The sequence below is a fragment of the Pezoporus occidentalis genome, unplaced genomic scaffold (genome assembly GCF_034315485.1).
Source record: "Pezoporus occidentalis ecotype Australia unplaced genomic scaffold, CSIRO_AGI_Poc_V1 ctg31, whole genome shotgun sequence".
Lineage (NCBI taxonomy): Eukaryota > Metazoa > Chordata > Aves > Psittaciformes > Psittacidae > Pezoporus > Pezoporus occidentalis.
The window spans coordinates 3,143,390-3,158,362 of record NW_026915052.1 but is presented as its reverse complement, the minus strand read 5'-3'; the positions used below and the strand labels follow the sequence as shown (position 1 = coordinate 3,158,362).

General features: G+C 45.4%; 1 protein-coding gene across 1 annotated transcript; it reads right to left on the bottom strand.

The window, feature by feature from the left end:
- Nucleotides 1-11,481: 11,481 nt before the first annotated feature.
- Nucleotides 11,482-13,407, bottom strand: DIO3 (iodothyronine deiodinase 3). The gene has a single exon (XM_062627904.1). It carries the CDS (start codon nt 12,906-12,908, stop codon nt 12,084-12,086), a length of 825 nt encoding a protein of 274 aa, XP_062483888.1. The 5' UTR covers nt 12,909-13,407; the 3' UTR covers nt 11,482-12,083.
- Between the last annotated feature and the right edge of the window lie 1,566 nt (nt 13,408-14,973).

Below are 14,973 nucleotides of genomic sequence, written 5' to 3'. Positions count from 1 at the left end.
TTCCCATCATAATGCTGTGCCAGGATGAGGTTGTTAAAATATGCAGTCTCTAAATTATTTGGATGCTTACAGTTTTATTACCTCAAATATTATTTTGCTTTTTTTTAATCAATGGTATTGAAGGGATATTCTATAGAGAAAGAAGATAAGAGTGAACATAATAACACATTTTTGAAACTAAATTATTAGCATTGGGGAGTTCATTAAAGAATGCTCATAAAGAAAGCTGAATTCTGGAAGTATATTTTGTGCAAGAAAAAAACAAAACAAAAAATCCTTCAAGGTGAGTCAATTTCTGAACCTGTACTAATTAGTTACTATCCTGTAACTAATTAAATACTATTTTCTTTATGAGCTTTCTGATATTGTTTTCTGTGCTTTGATTTTCAGATACATATGTAGGCAACTTTTATTGAAAGTAGATTAATCTAGGCTTTGGCTCTCATTCAGCTATGTCTGGCATATACAAATCTGAGATCTGTAATAGAAGAGTCTGTTTTAGAGACATGCACATTCACATCAGTATCAAGTTTCTAAATTTTGCAAGAGTCTTAATTTTCAGAGCTTCATACTTTGTATGTACTAGATTTCCCTATTGTGTCCATTGGCTTTTCTTTCTGTGAAGCACTGAAAAAAGTGTGTGTAAATTCAGATGAAAATTGTCTATGCTGGTGACATTTTCTGCTGTTGGAAATGTAGCAACTCAATTCTGATTTTTAGCTTGATCTAAACTTACAGAAATGGTGCAACTGCTGTCTGTTTCTAATTATTCCTGAAAAGCCAGTGAGAGGTAGTACAAAGGCCACTCAGAATGATTTAAAGTAACCTGGGAATTTTAGCCATTGAACTTTGACTGATGACGTTCTCTTTGCTAAGCCTGACGTATGCTGCCCAGACCAGAGGTTGTTTGTAGTGTTAGTTGCATCCTGTTCTGTTCAAAGCACAAAATCACAGTGATGGGGGTTCAGAGAAGATAGCAATATTCTTAAAAGTAGGACAAAACAATGAAACATAAGGGGCTTAAAGAGGTGCTTTTTTTTTTTGTTTGGTGACAATAGCATTGGTGAAAAATGGAAACCTCTACAGCTGATCAATGGCATCAGCAGTTACCAAAGATCTTAGCCCATTACCGCTACAATTTTATGACATATGTTCAAAACTGGGTATCTGTATTTAAATAGGCTTCTGAATCTATAATGAATATGAGTTTATAAATAGTTTGATGTTTAGCCGTGTTCTATTTCGCAGACATTCACTGAGGTTTGTGAGTATATGTCACTGAGGTATAACAACTTTACTGACACTAGGGAGACTAAATATGGATTCAAAAACTTAACGTTAGGCAAATGCACTAATATTTTGGCCGTATTTTCTAGAAGATCATTTTTTTCTTTTCAATGTTAACCTCCCCACACAGTAAGTAATGCAATGTTGAAACCTCTGGGCCTGGTAGTTATAGTATCCTTCAAAAGCTTAGGATTGGTACTGTCAAGTAAAAAAATTGGCCAAGATTTCTTAAAGATACATAGAGTAGGAGCAAAATCCTACTAAAATGAAAGACAAGTTTATTGCTTTTCCAAATTTCTGGGTATGAGGCAGTGAAACAGAAAAGCCCTATATGAGCTAGATATAAAATGAGCAGTTTCAGTATGACTGTGCTTTATTTTATGTAGACAAATAAATATACACATATGTGTGTATAACATCTCTCACCTAACTTTGATTCTTGAGGAGTCTTGATCTCTCGTAGCTTCCTGGCTTACTGCATTAATGCTACTATTTAATATGGATTCTTCTCTATTTCACTTATACTGTTCTCGCCTTTTCTTAAGCAAATCTCACTCATCCTACCTCCATTTCTCAATGATGTCTTTATTTTCACAGTTCTCTCAACCATCTTTTGCACAGGAAAGCTCACTGACCATTTTTGAGTAACTTTTGAGACCTAAGAATGTACTTCCTTCATATGATCAGCTGGTAATTTGAAATCTAGGTCTCTTCATGCTCTTATTTCCTGGCAACTCTTCCTAAAGACTGTTGTGGGGCGGCCAGTCATTCTCAAATGCTCCATGCAAGAAACTGATCTCTACAGAATCTCGGATAACTGTTGTCTTTAGGGATGTTCTTTATTGCATGCCCATTGTCCAGTGTTATGTGCTTACCTTGGGGTATATTTATTCAGTGTGTCACATGAGCCTCTGCAGAGCAGATAACAACAATTTGTGGAACTTCTGTCCTAAGCCTCAAATAACTCTTTTGTAACACAAGCTGCCTCATCCCTCATGCACAAGGGGAAAGCATTGAAACATAGAATGAAAATGAACTGATAACTTTACCATAACTTAGCAATGTTTCTTTTTTTCTTTTTTCTTTTTTCTTGTTAAAATGAAAAGCTCTTCAAATAGTAGAATAAAGATTTATATTTTTATTACCAGGGACAGAATTTAGAATGACAGTTCCTAAAGATCTTAACTCCTAAAGGCCTTTTTTGGAAATCACTGCCAGGAGCAGGCAGGAATTCTCCCCTTCCTATGTTCACTGTTGCACCACTGAATTCTGTACTACCTCTGACATAAAAGTCACATGGCATTGCTGGTATTAAGATATAATAAATTTTGGCTGTTTCTCTGTTAGTTTTATGGTATAGCATATACTTTACTTACTAAAGTATAAAACCTAATAAGACTTTTACATAAAGAAAGCTCTCAAATGGTCATAGACTTAATGTCCTTCCATCCTTTTTACAGGAAGAAAAATGACTAAAACTTGAAGTCAGACTCTGGCATGCTTGAATACCATATGCCTTCACTATTGAGAGGATGGAGCAGAGTATCTGGAGAAAGATGAGAGAGTGTGGGTGGCAATAGAAAAAACAACCACGACTGTTAAGTTAGCAAGATAATATCCTTACTTTCTTCTGTGGGTCTCAAGAGTGATTAAAAAAACATTGGTGTTTCAAAAATATTGCTGAAGACTACAGTGTGACTCATAATGCTTCAGAGAATGGAATTCTTGGAAGTTTCACTGTAATGCCAGATTTTAGAATGGAGGGCAGCAAAGCTGCAGAGAAGTAACATGAGGCGATGTTGACGGAGAAAGAACATCTCCGAGGAAATGCAGGCAAGAGAGAAAGAAGAGAAAGAATGCAAAGAGAGATGACAAGACAATTATTTTTACTGAGAATGGTTGCTTGCACTGATGGGAATGTTTCATTGCCTTTTGAGATTTTATTGGCCAGCATGCCTGCCTACAAATTGCTTGGTCATATGCACAGCAGGGGAAGATATGTAAACATGTCAACCTATCAGACAGTGAAAGCACTTATATGCGACTCCAAAAGTCCATCCTAGAGCTGGCCTGAAAATTTTGAATGAAACTCTTTATTTTTTGGAGGGGGGTAAGAGGATTAAATTTCTGGTAAATTTAGCTATTTTATGAGGGAATGTATTGGCTAAAACTAGATTTTCATTGGGAAGGTTTCTTGAGGCAGAATAGGCTTCTGGTCAGAATAAAATAAAGAAGAATGACAATTATCTGGAACTAAATAGTAGCCTCACAGTTATGGCATGCACCTGATATTTTGCTTGACACTGTAACATACCTGTTTTATATCTGAAGTAAGTACTTTTGCTAGGAAAGTGAACAGTCTTTCTCCCACCATCCCCTACAAGTGCTGATCAGTACCTATTCCTGCAAAATTCCAAGGAAATGGTTTATGTATTTCATGGGCTATCACATCGGCAGAGATATGGAAATTCCAGGTTCAGATCCATGAACATGGGTGGGGCTTGTACCAGAGCCTCCTTTGAGTGAGTGGCCTAACTGTGTGGTAGTGGAGGTATGATAAAATTCAGGAAAAAATATTGTTTATCCTGGAAGCCTGAGTACTGAAATTGAGGCTTTTTGTTTGTGTGTTTTGTTTCTTTGTTTAAGAGCATTTTTATTATCTAATATCTCTTATAAGCTATATATTTAGTTTGTGCATACGGCTAAATATGCATTCAGAATGCTGAAAATGCTTTGATAGCTTGAAGGTGGATAATGCTGCTGTCTGGGTAGAATCCTTATATAGTTTTTAAACATTAAATGATTATTCATCTGAAAATTCACATCTGAGAAATGTCATGACTTGATACTTGATACTTCCTCTCTGAAAAAAAAAAAGAAAAATCATCTATCCAGCAGGAGAGAAAATATGACACCATTCGTATAAGCGATAGTCATATATCACAGTTAAATAAATACCAGAAGTGAACAATTAGTTGATATGTTCTTGGCTGAAATTTGTTCATCTAATTTGATTGATGAAGTGTGTGGATAAAGAATAGACTAGCAGATCATAACCAGTTCATGAACAATTCATGAACAGGAAGAAAGACTGCAGAGCAGGGAATTTGAATAATGTGTATTTTATTCACTTGTGTAACAGGAAAATGTAGGGCTTTCGAGTTGGTCAAAATAAAAAAAAAGAAACTTTTCATTCTTTGTTTTAGGTTCTTTATTTTCTTTTTTTTTTTTTTATTTAAGAAATTAACCCTTGGTATATTTAGAAATTAAACTTCTTACATGAAAAAATGGTCTATTATGAAAATATGAGTATAGAGTTTTTGAGTTTTTACCGTCAATGTTTTTATGTTTTAATGAATTATTGTGGGAATAATCATGGAATTTGCAAGTGGATGACTCATGGATTTTAGCCAGGTTGAACAGGCAATTTGGGTGGATAAAACAGTCGATCAAAAATTTGTCCAGCTTTCCTGGGCTTATGGTCTACCAATTTCATTTCCCAAGAAGTGAACTGAGAAATGTTTATCCATTATAGGATTAATGCAATTAATTTGCTCTCATATTACCTGTCATCCTCTAGATTTCATAATACTGTTATGACCTCAGAGTCAACAGTAAAATCTACAATGCATGACAATAGTAGGTTCTCAAATAAACAGGATCTTGGACAGAGTGAAAAAATGCACCAAAACTTTGAATAAACAACTTTAAGACAATCTGTGGCCAGACAAATCAAAGACAAAAACAACAAAGCAAGACAATCTGTGTCTTCTCAGTTTGTGTAGGAGATAAGTCAAAGCTGGGAAACAATTTCTGATATGCTATTAATGGATGTACATCCAATCACTCCAGAGCTAATACTGCACTTTTCTGTTCTGTGCATAAAAAATGTCATGCCAAATGACTCTGAGTGGTATCCTTAATGATGAATTTACAACCATCACTCAGGAGCCTTCTTCGATTGTCTGCATTAAAGCAGCAGATGATTATCATTCCACCCAGCGATGTTTTTCCTTGGCCTTATTAAAAAGAGCAGCATACAAGCCAATCATACCCTTGGGTGTCTTCTGACTTGCTCAAAAGTATGGCTTAAGTGTTGATTTCTTTTCCAAAAAATACCAAATTCCATTTTACAGTGATGACACATCCATCTTCTGAAAACGAATGGCATGGGAATTACAATGAATGCCCCGATTGCTCACCTGGCATTAAAAATAGTACCAGGTTTCACAGGCAATGTTTAGCTGGCATATCTGTCAACTGTCCATGCTGTGCATGGGAAATAGACAACTGGCTCCCTCTTTTCATCATCTCACAATTTGGGCTTTACCTCATGCATTTGTAATGCATTGCTGCAGTCTCTGTCAGAGACACTCCGTGGTTTCTTCCCTATGAACCATGAACCCTAAGGTCCATGAACCATGGGCCTTACTGCATTGAGAAAGAGAAGTTTGACAGATCTGGAAATTAATTTTAAGTTAGTGGGCATATTCAAAAACTGGAAAGAAAAATAAAGTCTGATTTTCTTTTTTGTCAAGTCCTTTTTCGAAGGATTAGATTTATTAACAAAAGATTCCAAAGCAGGTTCATAGTAACACAGAAAGGAGATCTTTCCAGCTTCTAGCAGTGTCTGCAGGAAGTGCTAATACACATCTCCCTGGATAGCTTCCTATCCAACTTTAGAAAGTACAGGTGTATTTCTATGATAATACCAATGTTTCAGTTCTACTGGTAAATACTGAGTTTCTCAAACCTCTTTTTCTGTTCATGAGAGTGTGGCTGAAGACCTTAAAGTTCAATCAGTAAAAAAAAAATAAAATAAAGAAAAGCAAAATCAATGACATTTCTTCCTTGATCTGCTCATTTTTTCTTCCATTCTGTTCCTCCTAATAGATACAACAGTCAACTAAACACTAACTACAATAACTATCAATCTGCATGAATATAAAAAACTAGAGCTCATAACAATCATTCCATCGGTATGCATTCTAGAGAAGGCAATATACAGTTAAAAGGAGGGAAAAAAAAAAAGATAAAATGAAATAGAGGAAATAAGACACCGAGTTCCATCTAGCATCTTTCATTTCCCCAGAAATGTTCATTATTCACTGACATACGTGCAATGGATGTGTTCCACTTAAGAGTGAAAAGAAATAGAAATGAACTTGGTAATTTGCTTAGATTTTTGTATAATTATCACTTTATGAAGTAAACATTTCATTCTATAAAATACACAGCTCCATCCATTTCCGATGTTCCAAAACCACTCTGGACTAATTTTGATCTCTGTCTGCAATTGTATGCATGTGTCTGTGAGTTAGTAGCACAGTATGTTCTCTATGTCCCTGTGCTGCAAATCTGGTTGACAGCAGCCTTGCACCCTTTTCTTTCCTGATTGTCCTTCATCACAAATGGTAAGTGATCAAATAACTATTTTTTTCCCCCTTGCTTTGAATTGTGCAACTTTCAGAATTTCTTTAGTCCAGACGCCCAGTTTTCCTAAGGGTCAATTCCCTTATAACAATTTTTTAAAGTCTTAACATGTACTTCTACATTTTATTTACAACTTCATAAAATACAGTTTTTCATAAACATATGGTTTAAAATTTATCCCTGGATTATGTAATGACTTTTGTTCTTGGAAAGTGTTTCCGTTATCAGGTCTTTGGTACTAACTATATACCAGGCATGCTTATGAAGTTATGTGAGCTCTGTGAAAGCTCTGAAAGGTGTTTCAGCGCAACATTTTTCAAGTTTATGATACCTGAAGTGCAATTTTGTGCTGTAAATCCTCATTAAAAATTTAAATTCCTCATTTAAATTCCACAATGTGGTCCAAAATTTGGGGAATTGTGCCTAATAATCTGGAGTGACTAAATAATTATACTGAATTTGGGCTACTGCAAGGACTGACTTTTCAGGCAAGAGAAGCAAGACCCACCAAGGAAATAGAAATGTGACCCTAAAAATCCCACCCAGGGTGCCTTGAAATGGATATGGAAGTTCAGTTAAACGCAGACTGCTCAATCACTAGTTGCTTTATAAGCCAAAAATGTTAGGGAGGAAGAAGATGGACAGAAGAGATAGAAAGCTTTGCCATGGTCCTTACCCTCGTTGCTACGGGTTTCAGTAAAATTTAAACTGTTTATCATTTTTTATAGTGCCCATTACTCTATAGTGGGTCATGGGAACCCCTTCTGCGAGGAGCCATATGTCAATTCATCCTTGAACGTCTCCAGCAAGAATTGCAGCTCTTAGATATTGTCTTTATCAGACATTCAAGGATCGCCTGTGTGTCAGGGTAATTCTGGGCACTGGTGATGTGTAGGAAGCTGAAATACCTTACCCCATCTGGCCATGTCCTGAAGGTCCTTTCAAGAGGGAGGATATTTGTTACTTGAAAGGAAATGGAAGCAAATGCTTCCATGACCAAAGTCAGGAAGGAGCTATTAACTTGGAAAAGAGAGAGGAAACATCAGATAGGCCTGATCTTCTAAGTATGATGGGCACAGGAATTCCATGGACCATACTGAGGGATCCTTACCTTTGTGAGCATAAGTGTTATACCCTGAGAAGAATTCTTACACAAAACATATTAGCTGAAGGATTTTAACCTTGTCCTGCAATGTATTTTCACACAGTAAGTATTAAATAGTGCTTACTGTTCAAGTTAAGATGGTTTTGGCTGTTGTTTGCTCTTGCGTTTACCACTGTAAACCACTCCCAGAATCTCTGAAGAAGCAGGTGGAAGGCCAAGAAGAGGAGAAATAAATGGAGTAGTCAATTAAGCGGAGGTCATAAATGAACCTCTTTTCAAGAGGCATCATCACGAATTTGCCTGAAAGGAGAAATTTGCAAAGAAGGAAGCAGGTGTCAAATTCCTTTTGGCAGCTGGATGCTTAAAAGCATTTAAAATTAAAAGCTACCTGATCTAAAGCTCAAGACACCAAGTGGATGTGCCTTAGCATGTGGAAGGGAACACTTATCAATGGGGTTTACAACTCTCACGCTGTAGGAAGGGTGCAGAATTGTGAGAAAACGTGCTGACCAAGTTCTGGCAGGATTTAGGCCACTGGCACTGTCAGTGAGGAGGAGCTTGAGAATAATTTTGAGCTCTGTATTCAAACAGCTGTCTGTCTTCCGCAGCATGCTGTAGAAAAATAGAGGTTTTGAACCCTTAGAAAAGCAAAGGAAGTGCAATAGCCCAGATTTTTATCATAATTACACCCAGGTGGTTCTGAAGTGACTACACCCGTGTCATTGAAGTTACACCAGTGCAAAACCTGTGTGAGAACTGAATCAAGCCCTTTGTTTTTTTTTGCATTTGTATACCAAAAGAGGACTCTAACAGCTCTTAGCAAATAATAAATTAATAATGATATGATGATCTCCCTCGTGACTGGAAGAAATACAGAAAAATTAGTGCCAGAGTAAGAATTTGCAGGATTCTTTGGATGTGTCATTTCTGGATTTATACTGGATATACGGTGCTTTACTGGACTGATTTTAATTTTTTTTTCAAACAGGAGAAACATCAAATTTAGTCAGTATCTGGTGAACAATACAAAATCGACAACATACAGCTTACAGATCAAATGAGTAAGACCTTTGGTCTGCTCATTGTAAACCACTTTTAAATCCACAGCAGAAAGTAGTAACGAAAACAACTAAGGAGAGCAGATGCTTTTGCTTTCTCCCTGCTGTAAAACAAATAATATTTTAGTAGTTGATTTTGTCTGTATTTCCCCATTTGTGCCTCAGAATACATCAGATTGCAATGTTACATCACACTTCTAATGTCTGGAACCATGTCCTGAGATCCCCCTCTGACCACACCATAACTTCCTCCTTTCTTTTTGCCTCCTGGCTAGAGGGCTGTATGTAATTATGTTGAGGACATAATTCAATTAATTATTGACAGAACACGTAATCACCACTCAAATCTCTCTTTGATAAATCTCTTTGCTAGTCTCTGACTTCTGTTTGTCAGGCACCAGGGAGGTGGAAAGGCAGCAAAAATGCTTTTTAAAGATAGGACGTTTCTCAATACTCCCTATCTGCCGGAGAGCCCTGGGCTCTTTAGATGTAAAAGCATATTGTTCTCTGTGCTAAACAAGTGGCCACGAGAAAGCTCAGTGGGATTGAGGCTTATGATTCATTTTAGGTGGCAGATATAATAGGAGCAGATAACTTTGATTTGTGCAAAGGAAAAGTGTGATCTCTTTCAGGGATTCCGGGCATTCACAGCAATTTTTTTTCCCCTCTGCTGCTGATTAAAGAGAAAGCGATAAATAAGAGCTCTGTGCTCGGTTTAAAAGAGGAATGGAGCTTTAGAGAGCTGAATTATTTAGGAAAAAAAAAATCAAAAAAAAAAAGAAGAATCCTGACCTCAGATAGCCTTTGACCAAAATCTGCTAGTAGTAGAAAGTAAAGATGAGGCTGTTTCTGTAACTATCAGACCCCGAGTAAGGTCAGTGATCATTTCTGTCCGTATGACCGGAAAATGTCCTGGGGGCCGGGCCGGGGTGGAGACATGCCCGGGGTTTGTCCGTAACTACTTCGGATTACAAGTAGAGCATGCCAAAAGAGAGTTAGGAAAAGGAGATAGCCAAGTGGGAAAGCAAAGAAGGGCTTTATTGTAAAGTGAGGACAAGTGGGGAAAGAAAAAAAGGAAAAAGCTCATGTTGTCCCGCGTGGGGCCTTGGGGAGGGGGCCGGAGCTGATGCTCCCATGCAGCCGGCGAGACAAGAGGAGGGCACCTGGAAGCGGCTCAGGGACTGACACCTTCGCCGCCCAGAGAGGAGCGGGAGATGTCCTACGGCCGCGTGCGCTGCGGGGTCGCCGCGGGGGTCTCCCCGCTTCAAGGCTTCGTCAATGGCTCCGTGCTCAGTGCTCAGGTCCAGTCGGGGGAAGTAAGCCCACCGCGGGCTCTCCCCCCCGCCAGCAGCGGAGGTTCCCGAGGCAGGCGGAGCCAGTGCAGTCCCAAGCCCGGTGCCGCGGGAGGTGGCCAGGCGTCAGCTCGAGGGGGCAGTGGAAAGGTGAAGAGCTACAAGGTTTGGGGCCGATAGAGCCGGCTGCACGGCTAGGCGGTCCTGGAGAGAGCACCTGAGCCGGGTCTGCTGACACTTCAGCCAAAGTGGTCTGATTTCCAGGGGCGCTGGGCTCCCGTCCTCCCGCCGCTCCCAGAGCAGGGGCTGCGGGGTGAAGAGAACCTCGGAGCTGGGACAGGGCCGCTAGCTCACCTGGGGGAGACCACCCCGTGCTGCTTGTCTCGCGGAGTAGAGGCGGGAGCGATCACACGGGCTGATCTAAACAGTGAATTTTGAGGGACAGAGGACCATTGTCATGGGCAAGACAGGCGATATAACGCCTTCGCAAACAGCTTTCCGAGGGTTTACCTTAGTCTTGTGGGCTCAGCTTGGCCCCCACCTGCCCCTTTTTCCAAAACTTACTCTGCAGTTGAACAGCCCTGGCGCCTCGTCCAGCTGCTGCCAAGGACAAGAAAGCGCTCGAAAGCACAACGGGAGGTGCTTAAAGACCCGCTGTTTCTGGGAGGCTTTGCTCAGGCTCTGCGGGGGTGGCAGGATGCTCCCCGCGATCCGCTTCACCTGCCGGGCTCCGCGGGAGCGGTCTCCGGTACCCCGCACCCTCTGAAAAGCGGCTGCCAGAGCTGAGCCCCGCACAGCTGGGTTGGGCGCTGCCCTCCTGCCCGAGCCGCGCAGCCGCCGCCGCTTGCCGGGGCCGCCCCGCCTTGCCGCAGGTGCTGGTCGCGCTGCCCCCGGCCGGGCTCTGGCTCTTCCCCCGCGATGGAGCGGCTCTCCCAGCCGGGACGGCTTCCCCTCGCCTGTTATTCTGGCCCGGATTCCCTTGCCTGCACGGCACCGACCAGCCCTGCACCTTCGCTATCCCAGGGCTCAGCCCCAGGGGCGGCTCAGAGGGGCCAGAGCTCGCGGTCCTGCGCCTAGGAGCACAGAGATGCTCCCTCCCCTGGGGGGCCCGGGGTTTGGATTTCCCCCCTGGGGACGCCTGGTACATCCCGTTCTCCTCGCTTGCCGCCCCTGAGCCCCCAGCAGCGCATCCTCTACAGCCGGCTGGTTCGTCTTCCACTCCCCCGGCTGTGGGAGGGTGTTGTGAGGCAGGCAAAAGGGAAAGTGAACATAGCGGTCTGGAGATAGAGGCAGTCAAGGTTAGACGTGTATTTACTGAACCTTTATTATTTAAAAAAATTCATAAAAAAAAAAAAAAGGTGAACGAACGTCTTACAAAACCCCCCCCCACATAAATAGGACATTCCGTTCAGCTCTGGCTATTGGCAGTTCTAGTACTTGACAACATCAGACGCGATTTCTTGGCATTAGAGGGACCCATTTCAAAATCGGTCATCACAAAGAAATACTAGAAATCCCAGTTAGCACTTGCTAGGCAGCACGGAGCACTTGTACACAACTTTCAGACACACACCCGCGCACACACGCAGCTGGGAGCAGATCCCGTAGGAAGAGAGCCTCCTTAATAGTAAACGCTTCTTAAAAAAAAAGAAAAGGAAAAAGAGTTATTTACAAAACGCACATGGGCATACAGTATTGACAGAGCGTGGCTGGCAAATCAACGTGATTTGAATAGAGAAAGGCTATGGCACATCTTGCTCGAAAGCTCGCACAGCAGCCTCCTTCGAGTGTCCCCGGGGAAGACAGCTCCTGCCACCGCGCCGCAGCGCTTTCTCTCTCCCCACCTCTCCCCCCCACCCTCGCCCCCCCTCACACCTTTCCACCTCTGCACTTCTCCCCAGGTCTTTTTTACACTTGGATGACCACCGTGCTGGGGCTCTGGAGGCGGGTTTTGTACTGGTCTAGCCAGCTCCTCAGCTCCGAGATCTTGTAGCCCTCTGGTCCTCTGCCTCCCTGGTACATCACCTTCTCCTCCTGGATGATGTAGAGCCTCTCGAAGTAGGCACCGTAGGCGGCGCTGGAAGCATTGTCCATAGTATCTACGGCCAAGGGGCAATCGGGTGCCCCTTCTCGCATCAGCTGAGCTGCCCGCAGCCGGTCCTGGAGGCACTGGTGCTTGGGGATGTTGTAGGCTGCGTCCGAGCTGACCCAGCCGTCGGACGGGTGTGCTTCTTCGATGTACACCAGCAGGAAGTCAGCAATGTCCACGAAGTGCGAGGCCAGGCGCTGGAAGGACCTCAGGCGGGCCATGAACGGAGGTCAGGTGCAGCTGCCGAAGTTGAGGATGAGGGGTCTCTTGCCGCGGGCGAAGTCTAGGATGCGGATTCTCTTCTGGCCGTCCAGTTGGATCACCTCGGGGTTGGGGGCCAAGGAGCCCACGTGTGCCGACTTGAAGAAGTCCAGTTTCTGTCCGTGCCACACGGCTTTCAGCGACTCCAGCGTGAACATGCGGTTGGAGTCGGACACGCAGACCGGGGGGTCGTCAGGGGGAGGCCCCTCGCTGGCGCCGGCCACCTCCTCCGCCGTGGGCATCGTCAGCATCTTCTTCCTAATGCACAGAAAATCCAGGAGCCAGAGCATCACGGCGGTGAGCAGGAAGCGGGGGAAGAGAAGGATGCAGGCGGCCGCCTGGGTGAGCAGCTGCAAGGTGTGAACGCCAAGGGAGTGGAGCATCGCAGCGGCTTATGCTGCAGGGCGCTGGCTGCTAGGGGGTCTCCACACACCCTGCTTGCTGGGGTCTGTGCAGCACAGCTGAGATCCCGCTTCTCTTTAAGCCCATTTTATAGTCAGGGATTTAAATGAAAAGTGACTCCACCTCCGGCCAGAACCCGCCCCTCTGGAACTTGAGCCTGGGGATTACCTACCCCTCCACTCTAATGACCTAAAAATACACAGACAAAAGGGGAGAGAGCCCCGGCGGGAGCTGCGAGGGACGTGCAACAAAGCAGGGAGCAGCCGCTATCGGGCACAGGCACAGACTCCGAGACAGGGCACCGCCGGGGTTCCCGGTCGCAGATAGCGGCAGGCTCTTGCAAACAGCCCCGCCAAGGGCAGTGCAACAGGCGCAGCCCGCGCCCCTGGCTCTCTCCACTCTGGGTGTGCGAGCGCGGGGCTGGTTCCGCGCCGGAGCGGCAGCGGGGTCCCGGGCCGTCCCGGCAGCAGCCTGCAGGTGATAGGGACGGGCCGTCCGCTCCGCGTACCTCCCCGTGTTTCCCTCCCCGCGCCCGCCGACCCAGTGGCCCCTAGGCACGGCCTCCGCCCCGCCACACGCCCCGCCGCCGCCGAGGGGGTACCCGGGGCTGGACCCCGGGGACACGCTGCGCTCGCATCCTCCCCCAGCGGCCGTGGGAAGGGCGGCGGCCACTGCCCCTGCTCCCGGACATGCCGTCGCTTCGCGGCGCGCGGCCCTGTCCCGGGCTCGGGGGTGTCAGGTGGGCGCGGGCCGGCGGGCGCTGCCCCGAGGCGGAGGCGGGGCGCGGAGCGCGCTCCGGCCGCTAGGGGTAGCTGTTGCCCGAGAAGCCGCGGCGGAGGCGCTGGGCAGCCGTGGGCCTCTGCCGCCGCCAGGTCGGGAGGTGTGCGCGGCCGCGCAGGCTCGCCCGGCCCCCGAACCAGAGGGGGCTTGCCGCCCTCCTCCGGCTGCGGTTTCCTGTTGGTGTGGGGGTCATCGTCCTCCCCCTCGGGCCATAGGGAATGAGGGTCACGTAAGGGAGCCGCGGGGCCAGAGGAGGCTGTGGGGAGTGCCCCGGAGTGTGAAGGCGGGGCTCGGTCGCGCTGCAGCTGCGCCTTCGAGCCCGTTCGACGCCGGCCTGGTCAGGACAGTCCCTGCTTCCCCGGGGAAGATCATCCTCCCGGTTGGGGGGCGTGCCTCGCCCGGCCCGGGGCTTCTGGGCGCTCCGCCGTAAATGCGGAGCTTGGGCCCTCCCGGTGTTTCCGGGAGCACGGGATGGACGCACGGTGAAGGCGACAGGTGAGTGCTGTTCCGCCATGTCCCCTCCTCACTGGGGTCCTGCTGTGTCCAGGTGAGCTGTAAGTCAGGGCAGACGCTCCTTTACGATGAGCCAGGAGGAGGCAGCAATATGTTTTTTTCTGTTGTCATGTGAAGCATAAACACAAGGTTCTTGTATGAGTAGATCTAACAAGGTCCTTGGACAGATGGCTGAAGTGTCACCTCGTGGGTATGGCCAGGTAGGCATCTGTAACCATCCACACAACAGGGCTTGTGTTAAGTTGTGTGTGTGTGTATTGGTAGCAAAGTGCTTGCTGTACTCAGAACTGAACACAGACCGTCCGCCTTAAGTCTTCACCCAGCCGGGAGGAATCTATGGTCTGTAAGTTCCTTCTTGCTGGACTATACGGAGACCTGCCCCAGTGGTATGGAGCTTAAACCTACTTTGGTGCATACACACAGCCCTAGACAAAATATGCTAGCTCTGCTTGCAGCTTTGCCCCCCATTGATGCAGGGTTCCAAGCTCGCACCCTCACCATAATTTCCCATCATTTTCTTCAGCAAAGGCTAGCTAGCTGGTGTCCAAAATGCTGAACAGTGCCCTCTGCTATGCAAATCTGACTCATGCATACCCGAGCTGCTGCTGCAGCTACTACTGACCCAGGTGCCTGCCATGCTGACCTGGGGACACAGGATCCAAGCATTTAATGTGCATGTGGGTCCTGGGCACCCCATTTCTGCCTGTGGCCAACACCAGGTCTCTAGCTTCAGAGTCACAGAGTGCCTGAGGA